Here is a 25,100-nt window from a genome sequence, read left to right as displayed (position 1 = left end):
AACACAATGCATTTATGTTGTGTGAATTCTGGAATAAAATGGATTCTAGTCAGATGTTTAAAAATGTACGGTAGGCTTTCAAAGACAACGTACAATTGACATCGAATTCTCTGTTTTATTTTGAAGGTTATAACCGGAAGAGGTCTCTGTTACTCTGTGAAGTTTGGCCGTTATTTTTATACATCCATGGTTTGGCCAAGAGGAGCGGAGCCCTGCGGGTCTGCCTGTCCGCTTTCCCCCGATTAGACTGAGGAAGAGAGGTCCACTCAGACGCTGCTGGGATTTTCTTTCATTCTCCAGCTACCAAAACTGTCCCCCGCATTTGGTTTTAATATAAACTGTGTATACATTTTCTCTGTAGAGGGAAGTTGGGGATGGAATGAGTAGCAGGGGAAATCTACCGTGACTTTTTCGGAGAAAGTGGCCCCCGGTGCCAACAGGGCAGATAGTTGCTGCCGCTGTGTGTCTAGCGGATCACCATCACTGGCTGCTGGGGAAGATAAGCTAGCTCACTTCTTCTGTATGTTGTCGCGGAAATTCACCACAGCGCCAAGGTAAAGAGGTTTCGTAAATGTACTCATATTGTATTGTTTTTATTTCAGCCTAAATTAAAAAAAAAATAAAAAATAGCACTTTATATAGCCCATCATATTTTTGTAGGGGTTTGTATTATGTTGTAGGGCTCAATGGTAGGCCTACTTTGGGGCATTTTCTATCACTTGAAGTAACATTTTTAATGTTGATAGTTGCATAATATATATGTCACTCAAAAATGGCTTGAGTTTATGGGTTATGTTAGGTAGCCTATCACCATTAAAAGTTAGGGTAATGATTGTGTGTGTGTGTGTGTGTGTGTGTGTGTGTGTGTGTGTGTGTGTGTGTGTGTGTGTGTGTGTGTGGTTTTTAGTGGAATTAATAAACTCATCTGCTTTGGATATTGTGTGAACTATAGGCTACACCCATTCATTTTTTTTCGGGATCAGATGCAACAGGCTTGCACATTTAATGTGGATGGTGAGATGAAAGGGCTTCAACAAGTGATCTCACATGATCCATTTGAATTAGGCAAGGGTCACTTGACGTGAAATACAGACTACTGACAGCCCAGATGGAGAGAGAGGATCAGGGATGGAGTAAATCCTAAAACCTTCTGTGGAAAACCGGAAGCAGAGGTATGAATGTGTTTAGTGGGACAAAGAAATCAGCTTTCTGATAGACCATAAAAAACCTTGATGCTTGTTATTGTCGATGCAGTGTGTGATTGGTGGGCTAAACAGCATCCATTGATTGGATCAAGCAGAGACCCCCCCCTCATTTCATCTGAAGGAGAGCAGGAGGATGAGGGCCTCATAAATATGACCGTGCTGACGCTACAGTAGCTGGAGAGCCTAGGCATCAGTTTAATCAGGGAAATGGAGGCAGGCAGGAAGGGAGGGAGGGGCTGACAGAAAGAGAGGATGTCCGAAGGAGATATGGAAGGCAAAGAGGGTGGAGGAAGAACAGTAAGGAGGGAGGGAGGGAGGGGTGAGGGGGGGCTAATTGAGGAGGAGGGTAACTGTAGGACAGTGGGGGAGTTGGACGACGGTAGCGGAGCCAGTAGCTGAATGGATGTGACCTCAGGCCCCCGGGGAACAGCTGCTGCTGCCCCCCCACCTGATTTACGAGGTCACTTAGTGCACCCAGAGAACCACACCCAGGCCTTTCTCCCAGACATGTGACATTTCACATGTGTCTGTTGTTGTTGTTTTTTGTCGGCGAGTGACGTGCACCTTATGTGCAAACTTGTCCCCTCCAGTCGTAAGTGATGAATATGCACTTTGTGATTGTGTGTGTGTGTGTGTGTGTGTGTGTGTGTGTTCCTACTGGGACAGAAGTGATGAATGTGTATGATTCCCTTCCCTGCCACATGCTTTGTGCCGGAGGGGGAGATCTCAGGCTCCGAGGCTCCGAGGATCCGAGGCGTAAGGTGGTACAGATAATCGCCTGTTACAGCCATTTACCTCCATCACATGAACACACATGCGCACACACTTAACCCTGCAAGTTTGAAAGTAGGTCTACAACTGATGATCCCTGAAGAGCAGTTATCTGTGATTTGTTAGGCTCTGAACCGCATGCCTGACCCACAGCACAAAGCTCTGCAGTCTTTCCCAGCTTTCTTAAACCATACGGTCATTTTAAATCCAGGGGCTGTATTACAGAAATGCCTATCTTAAGTCTTAAGTTAAGAAAGGAAGAGTCTAAAATAGGATTTTTTTTTTTTCTTTTTCCAATTTGATATTTTTTCCTAAATAAGGTCCTAACCATAATTACCATGGTTACAGTACCAAACCGTTAAGATATGATCAGCCCATTTCTGTAATAGATTAAAACTAATTACGGTAACTATTTTCTGTGCCACACAATCATTTCCTTTGCTGCTGTTGTTCTGTTATAAGGAAAATGTGTCTATTTTTGCAGCTAGATTGCGGGTTGGGCCTTACTCTTGGTTTTGGTTTGTGACCTCTAGAGCTGCTTTTAGCCAACACTTTTGCCTTTGCTCTTCTCTATCCACTCTGTCTCTCCACATTGGGCTCGAATACACTTCTGGGCCTTTTGTGGGCGGCCTCTTGCGTCTAAAAACAGCCCGCGAGGAGTGGCGTGGTTACAGCTGACCTCTGCCTGCCAAGGTCTGCTGAGAAAACGAGGCTAAACATGTTATGTTGGTAGTAAATAGTAGCAGGCAAGTTCTCTCATACTGTGTTCATTATTGTGACAGTGTGAAGGTGTAAATGTGAGGGCCTAACCGTCTGAAAAGAAACTTTTTACGTGCCTTTCATTCACAAAACAACTTCAAGGATATAAAGAGTTTGTTTAGAAATGTGGCTTCATTCACTAACATGAACGCAGGCTTGTCTGACTTACGCCAACACTTCCATTAACATAGCTGTAATCAAATATATGGTCAGTGTAATCCAATAGAAAATTGGGACTGGGTATCAAACTTTAATACTTTGTTGGTACAAATTAGACACAGTATTCACAGTATGGAATGCAGTTTTTTTTAATGCATTTATGGACATTTCTGCCATTATTAGAAAGGAGATAGTAGAGAGCTGACAGTAAATGAGGAATATGGGACAACATACAGCAAAAGTCCCCAGCTGGATTCAAGCCAGGATTAGACTACACAATTTTTTTTTGTCTTTCACGACAGTCACTATGTCACACTAGACGGACATAGTGCCATAAATTCTTGCTGTGTCTTGGACGGAAGAGTGGCAACACTACAAGATTAGTAGTACACTACACATTGCGCATCACCACAAGCCTGTAAACACAGAAGCTTCAATGGATAAAGAAAATAAAGTACTGGCCATTTAAGTACAGTAGGCTACCAAAAAATAGTGACACATAACACACTGAACTAAATATGGCCCTGATACAGACTCTATTTATATAACGCGATTTTATAACGATATATTGTGCAGGCCTACTCCAGACCGATTACCGCTTACAGTCGTCAAGATCACGCACAAGTTCAGCCTCTCAAAAACTTAGGAAAAACTTTTAAACCGAGCCGCCATAACGGTCTGTTTTGAAATCTGGGAGCCCCACGTGTAGCGTTCGTCCAATCACGTGCAGCCATCTCGGTTGTAGGAGGGTGTGGACTGTTGAAACTCAAGTACCGTAACAGTAGTAGTAGTATTGAAAAAAAAAAAAAAAAAAAGAAACATTACCCAACCCTAGTTTTAGTTTTTGATAAGTATATGTCATGTCAACATAAACCTGAAATGTGAAGGACATCATTGAAAGCATTATTAGTCAGTTTATTTAGCTAATTTTTAAGTAGTATTATAGTATACAAATTGTACTATATCACATCTATTACAGTATCTAAGCCTTATCTTGAAAATGTTCTTGTTTTAATATTTTGACATCACAATTTGTCTTTATATATCTTTTTATTTACTGAGCATATGATCAGTGCCCTATATGCATGAACACTAGAACCAATACAATGCCAACACTGTTCTCTGTCTGTGTGAACTTGGTCTGTTATCCACTGGCGTCTCAGGGGTGTTAAGTGAGTCCAGAGACAGAAACCCATTGTAGTACTGTGGCTTCATAGATGGGCTTCTTTAAAGCTACTCATTGCACTTGGAAATTCCTCTATTTATATGGGATGCAGCTTGATAATGAGTTGATTGTTGGGACAGAACCAGCCCATTATTTAATTAAATTGAGGTGACATCATTCCCACCACTAACTGTTGAGCATGATACAGTAAGTTTGACTAGACACTCGTAGATAAACCGAAATACAAACATCTTTTTAGTATATATAATATATAATACTTAAAAGAAACTAACTGTTCCCAACTCTTCCCAAGTAGGGATCGACCGATAACTGGTTTTTCAAGGCCGATACCAATTATTAGTAGTTAATGAAACCGATATTTTGAACTGATATGCATTTACAGTGAAAATGAAAATCTTTAAGTCAAAGTCAAGATTGTGGAATGTTACAAAATCCAACACAAAACATTGTTTAAATGCTTTAAGCAATTATTTATTCTATTATTTGTTTATTATATTATTTATTCTATTTATTATTTAATAAATGAGAAACTTCCAACATAATAGCCAGTAACAGATAGTCAGATAGTGTTGTGTGGGGGGGGGGGACATTAGGACACACTCAGTGGTGAGTGAAACCGAAGCAGAGGGACAGACACAGAGCTGTAGCCGAGCCAAAGTAGACCACTTTTTAATTAATGAACTTTATTGGTTATCGGGCAAATAAAACACTGATACAGATAATCTGCAAACTGCCAAAAAACGGCCCGATAATCGGCCAGGACGTATAATTGGTCTATCCCTGTTCCCAAAGTTACAAAACACGACCCCTGACCGATGCAAGGGAAGTAGTTTAAGTTAATTCTTACCCTTAATGACTTTACATCACCTGCTGCTTTACAATCTAATACTAAGCTGCTTTAAAATCTAAGTGAATTGGAGAGGAATCCACAGAAACAAACCTAAGTATCTTGAAGTGAGGCAGACTGATGCGGCAGATCACAAGCAGCATGTCACGAACTCAATACCACATTTAAAACAAAATGTAGGAACAACGTGATATCTAACTCACTCATTTCTATTCAACACCAGCTGTACAGGTCAGAGACATCAAGATTGACAGTTGCATAGGAGGGAACATTCACTAAAGTAAGTCTATTTTAGTTGTCTTTATTATAGGCTCCCCATTAGCTGTGCCCTTAAGCACAGCTAGTCTTCCAAGGGTCCACATTTAACAAAAAAAACATACATTAAAGATTAGAGTCCACTGTATTGGTCTGATTAAGTGATACAGCAGAGGTCAAACACAGTTTTAAGAACATGATGTTCAGTCAGTGGCCTCTAAGAAGGCCTTGAGAATTAAACATGACCGATATTCCTCTACTGTTCCCAAGAGGAAATAATAGCAACTGTGGAGTGCTTACTGTTTAAGCTCTGCAGTTTTCACTCTCCCATGGTAGCGGAAATGGAGGCCCTCTAGTTCAAGTGTTAAGTCTGAGGGCTAATGAAAGACATCCGAGTTTCATTAATGTGCCAGTTTTCGAGCATTAGGGCCTCCGCAGAAAGACGGCAAAGGTGTCCACAGCTGGCCTACTGCTGGGTTAAAATCCAATTAAGACCAAACTTTGACATATCTGTCTGTGTAGCGAAAAACAGAACAGCCTAGGACTTAATGCAGCCGTTTCCACATAGTCTCTGTGACCTGTTAGCTTCTGTTGGACAGCTGGTATACTCTGTAGTTTGCCATTTGTGCTGCTGTTCTCACAAAAGTTTTCGTCAACATCTGTTTTATCTAAAAAGATAAATGTCTCTGTTTGTTGATCTCACTTAAATTTAATTTCTGCCTAATAATATTGTCAAGCAGACAAACTGACCAACACATATTGATACTTGGCCTCTGTGTATCGATGAGGTATTGCCATGGAAAATATCACGATACTATGCTGTATTGATTTTTCCCCCCACCTCTAGCATTTAGCTCAAATCACCATATAGAGCTGCTTGCATGCCAGTCCTTTCGGAAAAATGCAAACATTTTTGTGATTGTTGCGGGGAAAAATCCTTGATTATGCGGCACGTTTTCTTAAAAAATGCGATTGAATATGCAGGATATTAATGCAATTTTATGCGATGAAATTGCGGGAACTTGCAAAAACTGCGGTTTGATGAAAAAGAGAAAAAAAAGTGATTTCCCCCGACACCCTGCTTTTCGATGATGTTCACGTCGCGTAATTACCTCACTTCATAACGTTCCCATGGCAACAGGGGAAAATGGCTGCTCTTGTGTGAAGTAAACGCAACATTTTTCAACTTTCTGTTAAGATATATGTGACTTTTTTTTGTAACGAAAATGCGGGGATTATGAAATCATGCAAGCCCCGCATATTATGCGCGGAAATCGGCAATTTATGCGGCGAAAGTGCGGCGTATTTGAAAAAATGCGGACTTTGGCTGATTTTATATATATATATACTGTCAGTATATATGTCAGTATATATCTATATATATACATGACATGCTCTGCAGACTGTCAAGGTGTGTTCAGACAGAAAGCTAAGGGAATTTTCTGGACTGTTTGTTTTTATTCACCCTCAAACAGCCTGTACTAACTGTTCAGACGTCTGGTAATTTCTCTTTAGCAGATACAGGCTCTCGGGCCCATTAGCTCTGGTCTTTCTCCCTGTCTCCGTCCCCACAGACTGTTGAATAATCACCTAACTGCTGTAAATATTTGCCTTAGACTGCACACTGCTGTCATGTATCTAAATTATTCCTTTCACTGTCTCAGCGCTGCAGGTGCTGCGCTGATTTTTGTAGATCGTCCCAGAGAATGAACATCTGTGACAACAGCTGTTTATTGATATACAGGGAGGTTGTTTGGCTGTGCTACTAGCATTATGTTAAGCGGTTTTCAGGCTTGTTTGACTTTTCCCAGAGCTTAGATTACAGTGATGGCCCGACTGGTTTAGGTTTAGGAATCGGACACGCCTGATTCAAGGAGACAATATGCTGCTGTTTTGGCAGCTCACAGCGTTTTTGACTCTCTGTAACGAGGCAGCCTGGCCCTCTCTCTCACCCTTTGTGTCGTTCTTTTCCTTTCTCAAGCGAATGCCAACCATGTTATCTTTATGGCTTCAAAAGAAAGAATTGGCTGGTTTCCAGGCCACGATACAGGCTTCCTGTGTGATCCAGTTGAGCTTCCTGTGTTTCAGCAAAGGAAGTGCCAACTCAGCAAAGACAAGGAGTTTGGGGAGGCTTACTGTACAGCAGATCCCAGCTCCACAGACGGAGCCCTCGGCTCACAGTGTCACAGCCAGGCAACCCCGCAAGATCCCCGAAAACCAACAAAAAAAGCCTACATATTAGCCTGGTTAAAGTACAGTACAGCTGGTAAAAATGCAATGTTCTCTGTCCATCTCTAGGTCTGCTTTCAGAGGGTCACCATAAACGGTCAAACAGATGGCTCCCCAAAAATGTCAGCTTTTACAGATGCCTGTGCAAAGCTGGTCTACTGTCAGGTTTACTTCTAAACTGCAACAGTAGAACAGTATTGGAGCGATTAAATTGTGTGAAACATTTACAAGAATGAGACCCTGAAATGTTGCCATTTATATTACCACAAGGTTAGTTGCAGGTTTTCCATGTCTCTATGGCGTTGAGGCAGATTTGTTTTTGTGTCTCCTGTGATTTAGTCCACCTTTTTGGAGTGATTGCAGAGGCCGGGTGGGGAAGATGAGTCAGAAATAACTCGTCAGCACTGCACAGCTATTTTCAACACAGAGATGGAGCCCCGAATAGTGATGTGGACTTGACCCTCCTCCAAAGGTTGTGGTTTTTGTCTCAAATATTTCTACTGAACTGCTGTGGGAGGACATGTGAACCCTATTCAATTGGAATGTATTGTGAAGAAACCAGAACTGCTTAAATGTTATTGATTTTCTGACTGGAAAAGTTAGAAAGCCCCCCTCCCCCATCCCCCCCAGAGGTGTATCTTTAGCCTCCTTCATACAAGGGGAATGTTTGCAGGCTTCAAGCCAATATATGTGTATTTTGTGTGGAAAGTAGAGCAGAATCTTCAAGATCAGCAACAAGCTGTCTGTTAAGCTACTCATAAAGCTGGCATTTAGGCCATAGCTACTGCCCCCATTATTCTGTTAAACTATTACAGAGTGGATGATTATGGGTCCCTAGCTGAACCATTTAACATAACACTTTTCATACTGTATGTCCTGAATAAAAAAAAACATTTAGACCACTTATACCAACATTTAATTTCATCTAAACCTTTTTAACACAATGACTTTCACAATTTTAAGCATTGAAGCAAGACAATGTAACTTTTAAAAGGAGATTACATAAGCAATAAAACACACTCTTGCTGAGTTCAGTACACGCGGGGGGACCTGCCGCTGCAGCCTTAAAGGGAAATTCCGTTTTTTTGGCATATTCCCGTAATTTAATGTGGCTTGCAACTTCTGTTGTAGAGATTCTGGGTAACAAGGACTCACGCAAAACAACTTATATCTGGTGGCTAATGTTGGCAAACTTTAAATAGATATTTCCTCATTACAGTTTGCTGCCTTAATTATCCCCCTGCAGGGCTCAACGCTAACTTTTTAAAGTGGTTGCCGGCTTGGCAACCAGGCATCGGCTTTTCGTTGCCGAAATTGGCAACACAGTTGCCATGTTTTAAACTGCCTATATTTGGAGCAATTCATTTCTTATGTAACTATACCACACAGTTTAATAATGAAACAATGAGATAGTAGCTTATATTATAAGATACATATATTTTCCCATCCCTCTCAAATAGGGGTGCAACGGATCACAAAACTCACGGTTCGCATCACGGTTTTGAGTTACGGATCGGATACATTTTTGGATCAGCACAAAAAAAGGGGGAATTTAAATGATTATTAAAAATTAAACAATAATTACTTCTTTCACTGTTTTCACGGCAAAACTGAAGTGTTGTGTTGCGCACAAGCGTAGTGTTTAAACTTTACGGAGACAACCAAATAAAATATTGACTTCTTTTGAAATAAGATTTTTGACTTTTGTAAGTTTTTTGATTTGTTTTTATATTAAAAAAAAAAAAACGGGGGCAACCAGAGGCCACAAAATAGTTGCCAATTGACTCAATCTGGTGACCAGGCAGCCGCTACTGTTGAGCCCTGCCTCTACTGGTGCTTCCGTAAAAATATATGTTTTTTAAACAGGTCACCGATAAACATTTAATGAATGAATGATTGTTACTTCTGAACTTATTGGCTGCTGTTCAGCAAATGTTAAATATTGCTAAATGCAATGCCTCATCACACTCAGAATGTTATTTTGCATGTCTTACCTGTGTTAGAAATTTTGTAAAATATGTTTAGAGTGCTCATATTATGCTCATTTTCAGGTCTTTAGAGGTTGTACCAGAATAGGTTTCCATAATGTTGTTGTACTGCACGTTGCTGCAGCTCCTCTTTTCTCTTTTCTTTTGTGTTGAGCTCTCTGTTTTAGCTACAGAGTGAGACATCTCACTTCTGTTCCATCTTTGTTGGGAGTCGCACATGCACAGTAGCTAGGTAAGGACTACTAGCCAGTCAGAAGCAGAGTATGAGGGCGTGTCCTGACACAACCTAGGTAAGGACTACTAGCCAGTCAGAAGCAGAGTATGAGGGCGTGCCCTGACAGTAGCTAGGTAAGGACTACTAGCCAGTCAGAAGCAGAGTATGAGGGCGTGCTATGCTAGCAGCTAGGCGAACATTATAACGTGTGTTACAAAGTGACCACGTTTGTCTCTGAAGTAAAGGCTGGACTACAATAAAGCTGTTTGGAGCAGTTTGTGAACAGTGTTTCCTGTTGGAGATGGTAAGTCCCTTTGGGGGGGGACTTTGGGCTTTTTCACTTTGTAAACCGGGGAAAAGCCAAAAATATGAGCACTTTAAGGTCCTATCGGTGCTGACGTTATCTTGATAGCTATTTTTCACAACTGTGCAGAGTAATTTTTATCATTCTAGTGCCCTAAATCCCGAAATATGAAAACCGAAATAGAAGCCTATGTCATTAACATTTGTGTATATTTCTTCGAGGCTAAAAATAAAGGATGGCAGGCTGAATCAGACTTGATGGAAACTCTGTGGCATCGAAACCGGAAAGCTCATGTAATGTGAAAACTATGATGACATTTTTTTCTAGGCATTTGTGTCTCCATTCCTTTCTCCTGGAGTATTTTTGTCTTTTTTTGTTTTTTTGTTTTTTTTTCTTTTGTGGAAAAATCACATTGGATTGTTGGCCAGTATCGATGTCCTAGAGGCAATGAAAGAACCAAAAGATTAAAGACATCAACATTTGCCTCATTAGTATTATTTATCACACAGAGGCTCTTCTGGCAAAAAGGGGACAGTGAGTGGGAACACTTTAAGGATCAGAGCCTCTGTCATGGTCTCAGAGGGCAGTCTGATTCATTGCTTTTGTCTGCTATGAGAGGGTCCTCCGGATGGTGGTGGGACGTGGTGGTGGTGGTGGGGGGGGGACAGAGACACAGACAGACACTGTTTGGCATTCTCCTGCGGTTCTGTCGGGCGGCTTGTACGTCTCAGAGCTCAGACATGTTCCTCTCTGCGCTGTTTGAAGGGTATGTGAAGTCAAGGGGCCACTGGTTTGGCGTGGCTCACAGTGGAGGGAGTGAACTGAGCAATTGTGTGGGTGGTTTGACGGAGAAGGGAGAGAGAGAAGGAGAGTGGGAGAGGAAACAAGGGGGAGAAAGACGGAGGATGGGAGTAAAGAATGCCAGAGATACTTCACAGACAACAGTGGAGGGACTGAATGCATCTTGGAATGATTTAATTATTAACTTTACTTTAGATCCTCAAAGTCTAAAATAGCTGTTAATTTTCACTTAGTTGCCTTTACTAAATTAACTCATTAATATTGTATTTACATTAAAAAGGCCTAAACAACCAGACTAATACTGTATAAATGGAGGAGGCATGTTTAGGAATGACTAAATGGCTAACTCAGCAGAGGAGAGTCTGTTTGTTCCAATCCCTTGGACTTCAAGCACACCCTTTCCCCTCCTGAGTTGTGCACCTCCCTTTCCTGTTTTTCCTTCTTTTCCATTCCTTCTTTTCACGGCCAGAGAATAACAGTCATTCTTAGCCCAGACCTTCTCCTACAAAGAGCGCTGTGACTCTGAGCCGCCAGCTTCTTTACTGCTATACTGTGTCTAGCTCCCTGACTCTGCTGGTCATTATTCATGGCAGTGCTTGCTTAGCACTTGCACAAAAGTATTGCGATGCAAATGCAGCTCAGTTTAAAGGAAAGTAAATCCCCTTCACATCTAAGGTTTGTTTTGCTCTATTAAAGCTTTAGTGCGTAACGTTTTGACATTAAAGGTGCCCTGCCATACAAAACCGTTTTTACTTGCATTTTTTGAAATATGTAAGGTCCATATGTGTTTGTGTTATGTGGTGAATGTGAAAATGAACTGCTACCTCCTTTGTCAGCTCTAGCCACTGAACAGAAATAAGCAGAGAAATCAGGCCAATTACAAAAGCTGGTCAGTCTAACATTATGTTGCATGAGCTCATTAATATTCATTAGCTCGCCCTCTGGGCTGGGTAAAGGATTGTGACAGCCAGGCTCTCATTGGCTAGCTGTTAGCCAATCAGATTCAAACAGCTTAGCTTGTTGAATATTAATGAGAACTGGCAGAAATCGAGCTGAGCCTTCCTGTAGGCTTTCTATACCACGCTAGAATGGCTTGAAACTAAAAATGTTACAGAGTCCATGGTAGAACTTCTGACATTACCACAAAGTAATGAAATACGTGTGGCAGGGCATCTTTAATGAATGTTCGTTACATTCAAGCCGTTACCAGTTATTATTTGGATGCTATTCAGTGTTTCCTCTAGGATTATTTTTAGCAGTGGGGGCAGAACTGTCGGAACCCCCCCCCAGGTCCCGCGCCCCGCCCCGCCACCAAATGTTTTATGTATTAAACGGAACGGACACTGCAACACAAACAAATATATTTATTCACCACTATTCACACACAATGAGGCGTATTTTGATTTCGTTTTGATTGAACTGTATTTTTGAGGAACTGTAGGTTTCAAAATGAATTTTACAAGAAATTCTTCATAGGGAAACCAAAACCCAAAGTAGGCTATAGTATGAAACCATTCATAATGAAACTAATTGCATATTTGCCTCAGTGGCAAAGTTGGTAGCCTTGCTGTGTGCATTTGATTTTTCTTGGCTTTTGGAAAAACAACTCCAAGGCTCGGTTATAGGGGAATTCAGAAAGAGGTGGCCCATTAATGCTGAGTAGCATACATGCTGCTAGATGGCACCTCTGAGGCCTGTTTTGAAATGTATATGTGTAATAACTTTGCTAAATAAAAATATACAATCCTGCTGGTACCTGACTTTTCCTAAAATAGTCTGTATTTTCATTTAAAATTGTTTTTAGGCTATATACATTACACAAAAGGCAAAGAAAATACAATCACTTTTACCTATTTTGGCCATTTTCGCGGTTTTGTTTTTAATCTTTTGCGTGGTTGAAGATGCATCTTGGTTGCTTAGTAATAATCATAGTCTGTCAGAGAAACGTAACTAGCGGTCTCGAGTAACAAATATTAGGGCATTAAGGGCATTAAGGTGGTAGCCTAAGTGGGCAGAAGAGAGATAGAGAAAGAGGAAGCAGACGTGTTGTAGATGCAACCGGAGCAGAGTTGGTGGTTATTCATGTTATAACGTCGGCCCTGGAGGTAACCAGTCTCCCCTGGTTTTCTGATCACCGTCGGAAACGAAGCGATCAGGAAAGGTGCTCTTTGCGCTTGTTTCCCCATGCGCTGATGCGCTCATCTTCCGACATTTCCAAATGCCTTCCTACAGTTGCTTAATAAAAAAGGGCTTTCCACACAAACAAACGTAGCCTACATGTGTCATTAGTATGAGGAAAAAAATTAGATTTTAACTGTGTGGGCTTGGACACAAATTTCTTAATGCAGCTCGGGCCGGGCTCGGGCCGGGTTCGGTCACGGCTCTGTCGGACGCGGGCCAGAGCCAGAGTCGGTAACGCAGGCTACGGCGTAGATGGACTCTGTTCTGAATCAGAAGAAAAGCACCGGGCGCTCGCTCTGTGAAAGGCGCCGTAGGCCTACACGTAGCCTAGGTGGCCGGTAGCTGTCTATGTGTTTATATAACTTTATACATGCTACAACTGGATGGAATCATTACACACATCCTCTCCAAGGAGTGCACCAGCTGTAAAATGTCCCGGAGGAAGTTCATGCTGAGCTGAGAGCAGAGTTTATGGAGGAAAAAAAAAGGGCAGCGGTGCACGGTCCAAGCTGCGCTGCGCACCGCAGCAGACACCAAAACGGAGGCAGTGCCAGTTAGGTTAGGTTATAAATGTTCAAATAACATAGCCTCCTTTTAATTGTTATTTGGCTGGAATTATGTTGAATAAATTTCCCACAATATGTTTCGGGACATGAATGTATGAAATAATCACGGTTTAGCCTACTATGATTATCAAGGGCATTGTATTGAATCAACAGCCACGTGCAATTTAGCTAGCAGGTGAAGGTGAAAATAAAAATGTGCAAGAACTATAGACTAATACAGGCTTAAATGAACTGACAACATAAGTTAGGCTATAGGACTTACAGTTCTCGAGGATGCACACATGCCATCTCAACCGGGTCCTCCGGACAGCCTGTCTCTTTTTTCTTTCTCCCTTTTCTCTGAGTGGCACGCGTGCCCACTCGCGTTGTGAAGCGCGTATCCACGCTATTCTGCGACTCTCCAACAATCACTGCTGATTGACGGATATTTCTGATACCGTGGCGGAAGAAATCTAACCGTGGCGGACCGCCACTTGCCAATCAACATAGAGGAAACACTGCTATTATAAAGTTGCAAGTATGCTAATGCTTATGATAATTAGTTAATAATTAATAAGTGGTTTATAAAGCATCAAGTAACATTATTTTTTACATCTTTTTTTGGGTGATCCATAAAAGAGATGATTATTTGAATTTTTGTACACTGATAATTGTCTAATCATGTTCATAGATGCTTTAAAATTATTCATTAACCATCAAGGTATTATAATAATCAGTTGCAACTTTATAATTACCATCCAAATATTATATGCATATGGTTTCCAATTGATTTCTTAAAGGTTTACAGATCATTTGGTAATCATCATCTGTGGTTATGAGAGGTGAAGCCATGGGAGTTCATGGAACATTGTGTGTGGGTTCTATTTGGTTCAGTCGGTTTCGACCAGTTGGTAGCTAACGCTAGCTAGCCAGCTGTCTGCAGATATCAGGCTGATGTCCAGACACACAAACAGCAGGAGCAGACGAGTTAGTGCTTGGGACCTTTCAGTAAAACCAGCCATTAAAGTGGACGTCCGTGCTCTACTTAGTTGAAGCATCTAAACAAGACGAAAATTAAGTCTTAAAGTGCTCATATTATGCTTTTGGGCTTTTTCCTGTTCCTTTATTGTGTTATATATCTTTTTTGTGCACGTTATAGCTTTACAAAGTGAAAAAGCCCAAAGTCCCTCCCAAAGGGACTTACCATCTCCAACAGAAACCACTGTTCACAAACTGCTCCAAACAGCTCTGTTGTAGTCCAGCCTTTACTTCAGAAACAAACGTGCGTCACACATTATAATGCTCACCTAGCTGCTAGCATGGCACGCCCTCATACTCTGCTTCTGACTGGCTAGTAGTCCTTACCTAGCTACTGCTCATGTGCGACTCCCAACAAAGATGGAACAGAAGTGTGATGCCTCACTCTGTGGCTAAAACAGAGAGCTCAACACACAGGGTGAAAAGAGGAGCTGCAGCTATGTGTAGTACAACAAAAAATATAATAACCTCTAAATACAATTATGAACCAGAAGATGAGCATAATATGAGCAAACAAAATGATTTAAAATTGTGAATCGTTAAACTTAAGTTTTGATTCAATTGACTAATCAGTTAAACAAACTGGGGAAATGGGGTTGTGGGAATCAGGGTGTTACAAATAAAGCATAGCTCAGTGGCGATTCCAGGATCAGAGCTTTAGGAGTGCCTGGCACCCTTTTAACGTAACCTTCTTAAACATTATTCTACGGTGTTAACTGTGCCTTTTAACATCATTTTTGGACCATCGTGGTAGGGCAAACACTGAATTGTGTAACTAGAAAGACACCAATAATCTGGAGAAAACTTACTTTAATGCTCTGAGTCACAGGGCCATTGCTGCAAAGGTGATGTGGTATTACAAATGAAATTGGAGATGTATCTATGGAAAAGCAGATATTTCCAGTATGCAGTATCAGTGACTTCTGAAAATTAAAGCTTAATGTGATTTTGACTAATGGCTGACAAGCACTATTTTCTTGCCCCCCCCCCCCCCTCTCTCCTCATCAATAGCTACAGACACAGAAATGGCACATCCTAAGTAAAGCTCATTGTGGGACTGGCTCTAGTGACTGTAATTCTGCACCAAGGCTGAATTTCGGGAAAGAGACTTCAGATACAGTATTAGGGGACCACTAAGGTCTATATAAAAGAGACTTCAGATACAGTATTAGGGGACCACTAAGGTCTATATAAAAGAGACTTCAGATACAGTATTAGGGGACCACTAAGGTGTATATAAAAGAGACTTCAGATACAGTATTAGGGGACCACTAAGGTGTATATAAAAGAGACTTCAGATACAGTATTAGGGGACCACTAAGGTCTATATAAAAGAGACTTCAGATACAGTATTAGGGGACCACTAAGGTCTATATAAAAGAGACTTCAGATACAGTATTAGGGGACCACTAAGGTCTATATAAAAGAGACTTCAGATACAGTATTAGGGGAAAGAGACTTCAGATACAGTATTAGGGGACCACTAAGGTCTATATAAAAGAGACTTCAGATACAGTATTAGGGGACCACTAAGGTTTATATAAAAGAGACTTCAGATACAGTATTAGGGGACCACTAAGGTCTATATAAAAGCATCCAAAGAGCACCATGTCACGAGACCTTTAAGAGGTGCTCCAGCACCCCTTAAAAAAGGAGATAAAAGTGCCCCTGGCATCGCTTCATCATGGGTCTCACAGCTCCCATTTCCCCAAAGAGCAGTAACACTGTTGCAGGTTACTATCCTGGTCAGGCAGCGTTCAGTCCCTCTGGAATGCCTGAGTAGCTCAGCCCGTTTTAGTCACGCACCACAGTGTCTGCCATGCATCACCTTCTCCTGCCAACTGATAGAGCTTTGGAAAGCCCATAAAACATTGGGATGCCATTAGTCACAGCTCAGGTGTGTGTGACAAGTGGGCAGGGCGTTGAGGAGTGAAATTTGTGTACACATGCTGGTGTCTGCCTGAGAGGCAGGGAGAGTGTGGGAGCTATGTAAACTGTAAGAGAATAACCAGTGCTGCTATGTCTTGCGGTAGTCAGGAAAAACTGTCTGGAATGTATTTTTATTTTTATGCTTAACCATGGACAAATACATCTGAGCATTGTGGTTGTTATGCAAACCTCTCTAATAGTCCTCATCCCTCTCCTCTGTACATGAGCAATTCATATCTGTGCCACAACCAAACTATTCAAGCTGTTTATGAAAGTGTACTTTTCGCAGCGTGCACTTTTCACACCTCGTGGTCCAGACTGTATAAGTTATAGTGATGTCACTCATTGATACAAGATAATGTTTTTCTTGGCATCATCTTGCTTGTCCAAAATGATATGCGTGTACGGTATCTGAGCATCAGGCCTCCTGAAACTCAGATTTTCCACAGATTGTTGCAAATTGGGTTCTTCCCAACTAAGCTTGTATGAATAACTCAAAACATACTTAATATAGCTAGGAAAGTCAGAATTAGTTTGAAGTGTAGTCAGGATTTCTGAGGACTATGGTTAACTGCTCCTCAGATATCTGCAGGGTAAATCCAGACAGCTAGCTAGAATATTCTGAGTTTTCTGTTGACCGACTAAAACAACCCGAGCACGCGTTCCACCAAAACAAGTTCCTTCCCGAGGTTATTTTGCAGAGGCACCGTTATTGCGTCCGGCGCTTAGCGCCACCCATGACGATTGTGATTGGTTTAAAGAAATGCCAATAAACCAGAGCGTGTTTTTCTCTCTTCCCGTAATGCTGTGTGGACTAGCCAGATCCTCAACCGCAGTGCTGTGGAGGAAGGTCTGGTAATGCGAGACTATCATTTTAAATTAAACTATTATGGATTGCTGCACTATTTAAATATTTTAGTTCATATATTGGTTCAATGGACAAGATTTGTTTGTCAAAAGTTCATAGCAATCAATCCAGCAGTTGTTGAGATATTTCAGTGGTGGACGGACTGACCATCAGGCTGACATTGCCATGCCTACAGCCATTTCACTAGCACGGTTAAACTCACACACCCCCCCTACCACCACCACCACCACCTCAGCTGCAGCTTCTCTCTGGGCTTAAACATAGAAAAACTGAATAAATACCCGTTTAAAGAGCAGGAAGCTAACAGGATAGTCAGCCATGTCTCTGCTTATCTACTAAAAAAATATCAGGTTGCAAACCATGCTATGATGTTGTGGCTATGCACAGCTGTTTCCTGTACAGATATAACAAAGAGAACCCATTTGCCAAAAAATTTCAATTGTACCTGATAGAATGCATGTTTGACCCCAAAAACCTTTTTTGAGCACTTTTAACCACATCTCACGGTCTTCATCATTAATGATAAAGTTTTTTTGGAGGGGTCAACTATATAAACCTTGCAAATGGATAAATATAATTGTCATGATTGATTTGTGTTTTTCCATCTTTATTCTGGCTTTTTACGTCTTAAATAGATTTCTGAGGGCATCGGCAGAAAAAACACTTGCTATACCCCCTTCAATTTCTACTCATGATACATTAATTTTATGTAAAAATGATGGAAAGTTTGGGTCGGCCTCTAGCTCAGCTGGTAGGGAACATGCCCCATTTGAACCCCCCGAGTTCAAATCTGACCCGAGGCCCTTTGCTGCATGTCATCCCCCCTCTCTCTCCCCCATTTCCTGTCTCTTCAGCTGTTCTAAATAAAAAGTCCTAAAAAATATCTTTAAAACAACAAAGTGAAGAAAAAATGTTGCCGGTCACAGACATTCAACTTTGGACTCAACCAGACTAACACATTCATAAAATTCATAAAATGTTACACACAAACAATTTGTTATAGTGGCCATGTTGACCGAAAACCACCTTGAAATGCTGACAATTACGACGTCTTTGGATGTGCACTTTAAGGCAGCATAACATCCTGCTCCTAGACCTTTTGTTGGACTGCTCTCCATCTACATTTTACTGTAGGTTTTTATTGAGCATTCCTGTGCAGCTGCTAAGCTTCGCAGGATTGAAAACGTGGTTATTTTTCTTAACTTGACACCTGGCTGGCGTTTTGTAGACGTTGTCTGCATTTGAATGATTCCTTGGAGCTGAAGTCGAAACCCCAGCGAGAGTGGAAAGAAAATATCTAGTGTGTGGTTTTGTTATAAGAGGAATGTGAACCTAAATTCCTTCATTTTAAGCTTGGTTTTTCATGGAAATCACTTGTTCATTGTGCATGTACTTACCATACACCACAAACTGCACAAGGATCAAATGCTGGGTGGATCTTTTATTTTAGGTCATCGCGTAATATTTTGTGACACAGTTATCCTCTTGAAAGTCTACTAGCTTCAGTAGGGTGTGATGCTGTAACAGAGGAAGAACCACATTAAATGTGGTATTTATCTCACATGGAAGCACCACACACACACACACACACACACACACACACACACACACACACACACACACACACACACACACACACACAGCCCATGTACAGCAGTGGAGATTCAAGCCAACAGATCTAATCTGGGGGGGCTGTAGACAGACCGTCTGCCCGTCTGTGTCTATATAAACGGACACACACGCGCGCGCACACACACACACGCGCTCACACAGGCACTCAGGAATGCATCACTCAACACCGCGCACACCGAACGTCAGAGCTTCCTTTACCACAGTGTAAGGGAATGCAGTCTTTTAATGTAGCCTCTCTACATAGCCAGCAACGACCATTGGTCTGAAAAACGAAGAAGAAAAGTTTTGTCGCTTCATCACTGTCTGTCTAGCTCTAATTTGAACCTCATGCTTTAATACCCAGCGTGGTAGACATTAGCTACTGTGGAGATTCTCTTAGAAATGGCTCCCATGAGTTTGTGATTTATGGTCAAGCGGGATATTGTTTTTACATTCCACATGTTAATTCGATTCGGCCCGGGCCAGTGCACCATAATACAACATCGGACCATAGAATCTGTGTTCCTCTGTAGGAGCCCTCCCAGCTGTCGATTATTAGAACTGCCAATGAGAGCTGATGAGAATTCCAAAAGGGTGTCAATGCTAAATAAGTCTTTTGAGACAGCAGCAGTAATGTGGAATTTATGATGATAGTTAGGGGTCACTGAAAATTTGTTGTGCAGACTGTAAATATAACCTCAGCTCTGTTCTCATGATTATTTATAGTCAATAAAACTGTACCTTCAAACTCAAGGAAATCTTCTCAGGCAATTTGTAGCCATGCTAGCAGTCGGGCGGTTGGTCTTTGTTTGGAGTGAAATATCTCCGGAACTATTGGATGGATTTGAATGAAATTATGTAAATGGTCCACAGAGGGTGTATTATAATTAGGGCTCCAAGCCCGAGGGGGCTGGGAACTGCATTTGCAATGCAACATGGTTCACAGATCCAGTGGAGCTGTGGAACCCTATTGTTTTCCTTAGGAATATTAGGGGTCCAAACCCGAGGGGGCTGGGAACCGCGTTTGTAAAGCAAACTTTTTCGAACTCCTCCTAGGCCGTACGACTGTTTTGCAAGAAACTTGGTACGTAGCATCTCCAGATGGACCTGATTACAAGTTATCAAAAGGATTTTGTTAGGTAAAACTATGCGCAATTACCGACCAAACTAAATTTCGTAGCTAGCTACCAACATGAACTTCAGCATATCTCAGCCAAATTAATTGCTATCCGCACAAAAATTAGTATGGTAGTATTAGTAGGCTCTGTACCTTATTTGGTGAAGATTGGCCAAAAGGGAGCGCTATAATCAACGTAGCCGCGTTTAGGCCTATAACTAAATCAATGTAAATGGAAAATTTGCAAAGGCAATGTACTACAGACGTTGAAGCTCACACCTCACAATATTTCCTGACGTTTGCCTCCCCACCGTTGCGCCTTGGGTATCGCTTATGTGTGCTGGGCGGGTCTTCGGGGGAGACTTGCGCCGGGGAGGCTTGGAAGCCGTCATAACTGCTTTCACTTCTAGTAACTTTTGTGATCTCCTAAACTTTCCTCCAGTGCCACCATGAGCTTGAGCGATTTTGGTCAACATCTACTGAATCCATTGGGACAAAATGTGCTACAGACTAGAGCAGCAAAGATTAGTGGATTTAATTGATTAGTTGTCAACTATTAAATAAATCGCCGACTATTTTGATAATCGATGAATCGGTTTGAGTCATTTCTTTATTAAATAAAAGTAAAAATTCTCCTTGTGAATATTTTGCAGTTTCTTCACTCTTATGACAGTAAAGTGAATATCTGAGTTGTTGACAAAACAAGACATTTGAGAACGTTGTCTTGGGCTTTGGGAAACACTGATCCACATTTTCCACCATTTTGACTAATCGATGAATCTTTGCTGATCCCCTGACTTTTTCTGTAGCCCCACCATGAGTAAGACGCTTAACTAGGTTGGTTGGTTGGTTGGTTGGTTGGTGGGTTGATTCGTTGGTCGGCCATTTTGGTCCAGACATACTGTACCTTTGCAGCTATTCAGACATTCGTGTTCCTAACAAGAATGTCCTGCACCATTATTCCTCAGTTGCTATTTGTGTTTAGTGCTAATTAGCAAATGTTTGCATAACTAAGATGGTGAACATGGCAAATATTAGACCTGCTAAACCTCAGCATGTTACCATTGTCATTGTGAGCATGCTGGCAAGCTTTTGCTCAAAGTACCACTATGCTTAAGTCGAATCTCACAGAAGCGCCCCCATAGCATGGCTTGCATGTAGACTGCTCACAAATCAGCCCATTAGTGCAGAGAAATGTCCTTCAGCTTACGTCTCCTAAGTTAATGAGAAGCTTTGCATTAAGAGTTGGACAAGAGCCATCAATATGGCAAATGGCCTGCTCACAGACAAGGGATCAATATACATACACAAACAGAGAGGGTTTGACTCTAGGGAGCTGATGCTATTTACAGTAAAAGGGATTGTGGGAAATAGGAGGCTGCAGTCCAACCCATGGGCGAGTCAGTGTGATAGTGCCTGTACGTAAATGTGTGCATACACGCTTGGATGTGAAAATGGTCTGAATTGAATTAGCTGCCTGTTAGCCTTAGACCGACTAAGAATAGCCGAACCCCTGCCACTGGATAATTTATTATCTCCAGTTATTACCAAGCCATTTACACATTCAATCTGTCATCTCTCTGAGACGCTCTCGCTCTTCGCGACCCTTTTGTTCAGGAAATTAGTAATTCAAGCATTTAGGCTACCAGGGCACACAACCTATTACTGTTAACAAAGAGATAATCACAAATTGGCATATTGCTTTCCAAAACAACAGTAGCTCTTTGATGAGACAACAACACATTTAAAATATGTTTTTCTTGTGTGTGTTTTCAGATGGACCTGAAGCTGCTCTTGATATCCACATTGTTAGGAGTCTTTTGTTACAGTAATGCTCAGAAAGGTAAGATTGGCCTACATACTGTTTTGCCGTAACATGATTTGTCGTTGATGTCAGCATGCATAGTAAACGTATGAGTAATGATGACATAATGACACCCCCCCACCCCCCAGAAAGGGACTCCTGGCTACTTTATCTTAAAGATGTAATTGACCACATATCCACCTTAGCATCACAGAGCATAGAGGAGAATGGAAAAGACAGAATATTCCGTCTCTGTCTCCAATTACCATTGAGCCACACAGTGTTCCAGATGAACTGATGTATAAAGACGGGGGGCTTAACGGGCTGCTTACTTTGCAGGGCCTGTGCTGTGCCACTGCTCCCTCTGACTCTGCCTCCTCCTCTCTTCTCTCTTTGTTTTCCATCCAGAGGGGAACGAGTGCATCAATGCCAATGCCAAATACTGCGGGGAGTGCGTCCAGGCGGGAGCCAAATGTGGCTGGTGTAAAGACCCGGTATGTGAATCGAAGCTGTCAGCCATAATCGCTGCTGAGAAATGCAGTTTGATGCCATTGTGGTGCCATTAGGCATAGCCCAAAGCGATAGTGAGCATGTAGTCTTGGATCGTGCTTAATGTAGGGCTGCAGCCAATTATTGTCTGTGATCATTTTTTTATGTAATCCATTACTTGTTTAGCCTGTGAAATATCAAAAAAATAATGAAAAACACCCATCACAATTTCCTAAAGCCCAAGGTGATGTCTTCAAATTCCTAGTATTGTCAGACTTTTGTCAACTGTCCAAAACTGAAAGATTTTCAATTTACTACAGTAGAGCCGAAAAGGATATTTTTGTAGATTGAATATCTTTTCATTTTGGATTTTTCAGTTGGTCAGACAGTACAGGCAATTAAAAGAGATCACATATAGTGACGAGGGGCATTTTGAAGTGTTTTCTGATGTTTTGTAAAAATGATCACTTCATTCATCAATAAAATAAAAAGTAGAAAATCGATAAGTTGTAGTCCTATTCCTCACATTTGAGAAGTATTTTTGCACAAAAAATAACTAAAATGATTATCAAAATTGTTTTTGATGAATCATTTCAGAACTAGACTAATATGAAGTGATAAAGTCACTGTTTTTTGTATTGCACTTTAATAAAGTTACAGGACTTCAGAGCAGTAGAGGCCAAAATATCCTTACTTTTGTTTTTAGCACACACTTTAGACAAACGCTACATACTCCATAATGCAACTCTTAAATGTATGAATGTATGTAAATGCCCATGTGTCACCTACAATGCTCCCAGTTTGTAACGTAGGCTTTCTGTTTTAAACTTGCAGTCTCCAAGCCTCAGCCAAGATAAAGCTAAAAAAAAAAAAAATAATAAATAAACTGATAAAAGCTCCTCCTGAGCCACAAAAGACATTATGCAACAGCTTCCACGGACTGAGTAGTGTGTCTCATAACAAACCGATTTCCTTTTGTGTAATGAATGGATTGTCCCTTTAATTCTCCCTTTGCTGCTGTCGCTTCTCGTAGAAATTCCTGAAACAGGGTGAGACTGTGTCGACCCGTTGTGACGAGCTGCAGTCTTTGATCAAAAGGGGCTGTAGTGATGCCATGATCGAGAACCCACACGGGGAACAGAAGATCCTCAAGAACAAACCAGTGACAAATCGCACAAGGGGAACACCAGACAAACCAGAGAGGCCAGAGACGCCAAAGAGGCCAGAGGACATCACGCAGATCCAGCCCCAGAAACTCAGCCTTACCCTGCGATCTGGTGAGAATACATTTGAGCGAAGCTTTTTCTGAAGCTGTTCTTACCTTCTTTCGGATTTGATTAGTCCACTTTGGCTTTTTTTTTTTTAACAACGGTAACTTTATGTAGGTGAGCCTCAAACTTTCAACTTAAAGTTCAAACGAGCGGAAGATTATCCCATCGACCTGTACTACTTGATGGATCTGTCCTACTCCATGAAGGACGATCTGGAGAACGTCAAGAACCTGGGAACGAGTCTAATGGTGGAGATGATGAAGATCACTTCCGACTTCAGGATAGGTGAGGATTTTCATTATGGGATGTGTGATCACATTTTACACTTTGTTTCTTTTTGGGGCAAATTAATTAAAAGTTTTCACTGCCCCACTTTGGTTTTGGTTATTTAACAAAAAAATGACTGTTGATGGAACGACTACAAGAATACACATTTAGTAGCCAAAAAGCAAAAAAAAACATACTCTTGAAACCATTTTGGTCATTTCCAGTCACCAGTTCTTATTCAAGTACTCTTGTAGATCAGAGGTTTTCAAACGGTGATATTTGCAGCAGCTGTATTGCCTGTAACAGCTCATAGAATTATGTTTTCAGTGTTGTCAGTTTAATCAGAACACACAGACATGATACATGTTTAGAATCAGTGTGACTTACACTTTTTTTTTTTCATCGACAATAAACTTCCATAAATCTGCTTAGAAATCACAGGCTCCTTCTAACTCCATAACTTGCCTTATAATCATCATTGTTTCTGAGTTTTCTTCAGTATCAAAGTAATCCAGTGATAGTTGTCTGTACATCCATGGGTACATTGCAAACAGGAACTGCTAATAGGTAATTCAGCATATTTTTAATGATGCCAATTTGTCTAAATGTAAACAAATATAGGTAAAAATTGTAGCCTGCAGCCAGCACAACTGGCTGTTTACACCCTCCAAAGCTCCCAAATTCTGGGAACCGTTATTCCAAAACCTAAAGAATGATCTCCCCCAGATAGAAGTAAGACAAATGATAATATTAATTTGATAATAATTCATTGGCCTGTAGTATTCAGGGAAAAACACTTTTATCGTGACAGCAGTGTGGGGTGTACAGGTGATGTCTTGATTTTGTCTTAGGGGGTCCACAGTATCAGACTTTGAAACCCCCCTGAGGTAGATTGACTGTCCTTGTTTTTTCAGGTGTCCTGTTGTCTTGTATTTAGTGCCACCCAAGTTTGAATGCTCTTCTTGTGACCTGCACAAACAAACCAAAGAATCCCCAGAGAGCTCATCAACATCCTCTGAACTCATTTGGTGTCAACTTACCCGTAAGCTTGATTTATGGTCCTACGGAGGCTCCGCGCAGAGCTTTCGCCGTAGCCTATATAAGTGGCCTGACGTTAATACTTGTACGTTGTTCTCTTTAAGAGAATAGCAGGGCCTGTGTGTGTGTGTGTGTGTGTGTGTGTGTGTGTGTGTGTGTGTGTGTGTGTGTGTGTGTGTGTGTGTGTGTGTGTGTGTGTGTGTGTGTGTGTGTTAGAGCGAGTG

At 41.4% G+C, this 25,100-nt stretch overlaps 1 protein-coding gene across 3 annotated transcripts in view; it reads left to right on the top strand.

The window, feature by feature from the left end:
• Positions 1–201: 201 nt before the first annotated feature.
• Positions 202–25,100, top strand: part of itgb1a (integrin, beta 1a) — a 37,704-nt gene continuing 12,805 nt past the window's right edge. For 2 of the 3 annotated variants that reach the window (XM_028569020.1, XM_028569018.1), the window contains exons 1-5: positions 202–554; positions 21,784–21,850; positions 22,220–22,305; positions 23,334–23,577; positions 23,686–23,856. In XM_028569020.1, coding sequence (XP_028424821.1) covers positions 21,784–21,850; positions 22,220–22,305; positions 23,334–23,577; positions 23,686–23,856 — 568 coding nt within the window. In that variant the 5' untranslated portion in view covers positions 202–554. Of the gene's footprint in view, positions 555–5,188; positions 5,208–21,783; positions 21,851–22,219; positions 22,306–23,333; positions 23,578–23,685; positions 23,857–25,100 lie in introns of those variants that run through there. The other variant, XM_028569019.1, reaches the window with a different exon arrangement.

The sequence above is a fragment of the Perca flavescens genome, chromosome 22 (assembly GCF_004354835.1).
Source record: "Perca flavescens isolate YP-PL-M2 chromosome 22, PFLA_1.0, whole genome shotgun sequence".
Lineage (NCBI taxonomy): Eukaryota > Metazoa > Chordata > Actinopteri > Perciformes > Percidae > Perca > Perca flavescens.
The sequence above is the reverse complement of the archived record's forward strand: the minus strand, read 5'-3'. Positions and strand labels throughout refer to the sequence as shown.